This window comes from Plasmopara halstedii (genome assembly GCF_900000015.1).
Source record: "Plasmopara halstedii genome assembly, contig: Scaffold_1211, whole genome shotgun sequence".
NCBI lineage: Eukaryota > Oomycota > Peronosporomycetes > Peronosporales > Peronosporaceae > Plasmopara > Plasmopara halstedii.
This window is the reverse complement of record NW_020188126.1, coordinates 586,314-588,043: the sequence shown is the minus strand read 5'-3', so window position 1 is coordinate 588,043 and position 1,730 is coordinate 586,314. Positions and strand designations below refer to the sequence as shown.

The 1,730-nt window shown below is 45.3% G+C and overlaps 1 protein-coding gene across 1 annotated transcript; it reads right to left on the bottom strand.

The window, feature by feature from the left end:
* Positions 1 to 235: 235 nt before the first annotated feature.
* On the bottom strand, positions 236 to 694 carry PHALS_00802 (uncharacterized protein; the record flags this gene model as incomplete). The annotated part of the gene is made up of 1 exon (XM_024730537.1): positions 236 to 694. The coding sequence occupies one exon, from the start codon at positions 692 to 694 to the stop codon at positions 236 to 238; it is 459 nt and encodes a 152-aa protein (XP_024580804.1).
* Between the last annotated feature and the right edge of the window lie 1,036 nt (positions 695 to 1,730).

Genomic DNA, 1,730 nt, shown 5'->3' with positions numbered 1-1,730 from the left:
GCATTTGATCATACTCATACTCGCGACTCTTCCCCATTACTTGCTGAAATAAATTTGCGTTGAATCAGTTCTTGCCTTGAACGAAGTCGCTTTTCGCCATTGCATTATAATAGCGATCGTATGCTTCTTGCTTTGTCTGATTATCGGAGAAAAAGCCACTCATGATTAGTTTCGTTTAGGTGACGTATATTGAAGATGATTAAAAAAATTGGCTAATAAGAATTACATTCGATTCTTAGTTCTGAACAGGGCATTGGGAGACTGTGCCCATAGCCGTATCAACGGTTGCAACGACTTCACGCAATACATTATAATAAATCGTAAGGGCGTAGTTACAGTTGGATGTACCAGACACAATGATACTATTACTGGCACCATCTTCACTTGGAAGGCGGCGACCAATATCAACAGCAACAAATCGGTAAAGCGATTCCCATTGACGCTGAGATAGCAAACCAGCCGACGTTACATCATCAAGACCACCATCAACACCCGACATCTCTTGTACAAACAGATCATATCCAAAACCAACAGGATTGTTCCAAATAGGGACGTTTCCACGGTAACTTGTAAATTTTTTCAATGCAGCAATTAGACTTGTCGTAGCAGGTACAGTCGAAAATGGGCTACGGAAAGGATTGATTAAGTCCGATACAGTAGCACCTGCGGTTGGATTGGCAATAACAGGTTGCATAATTAAGCGCTTTGGATAAGCAATGCCATTACTGACTGTCCAAGTGAAGGAAGCACCCGGCGCAACTGTGAATTTATTCGTAATTTGTGGTCGGCGCTTGGGTTGGGCGAGGCGGTCGGAACGAGAAGACGCGAGAACGATTGCGAAGGAGTGATACCAGTTCCGGCAGTGGTAGTACCATTAACATCGGCGGTAATCGTAAGAGTTACAGCTGATGCAGGAAGCGCGAGACCACCGGCCAGAGCAGTTGTCGTTGCACTACTACTTAAATTCCACAGCACTGGGCAGGTGTTGCCAAAATTCATATTATTGCACTGGTAGCAGGCGCAACAACACCTGCAGTACCAGTTGTAACTAGAGTTCTCGATGAACTGTTGTAATTGAGGTAAATGAAGCCGCGCGTGTTTTTCTGCATAGGACATTTCTTGAAGTGTCAGAGATATCCCGCAATTTAATACAAGCCAGATAACGCGCGACGTAAAATGGCGAACCAGCAGCAACGGCGCCAGCAAGAGCCACATACACTTGAGGTTTCGATACAGCCTGAAGATTTGCGCTGCCTCCCATAACATCGAATGCAAGCTTCGTACTTTGTTGATCAAGAGCGGTAAAAAGCGATCGTTCGGCGGCTCCACGGTTTGAGTAGGTGGTAGCTAAACCAAACTCACCCACGCTATTAGTAGCTGCCATAAACGACGAAGTGGCCGAGTTTTCGAGTGACTGTACTGCTCCGCTAGACCCTTGGATCGTTGGAGTGGAATACTCATCCAAGACAAAGTTGCTCGTTGGACCATGTTTCACATACGTATTGAAGTAATTGGGAAGAAGCCGTCATCGAGCTTCCAGTAAAGCCTCAAATATTTAATGGTGGTGCTGGTTCGGTCACTTCGACTGCTGCCTGTACTGTGGATCAATTGATTCCTAAGGCCAGTGCGTGGCAGTTCATTGACAGTGTTCAGGTTGTTATTGACGGAACCACAGTACAAACGAATAAAGTTCATGAGAATGTGAATACAACGTTCAAGGCTATCACTGA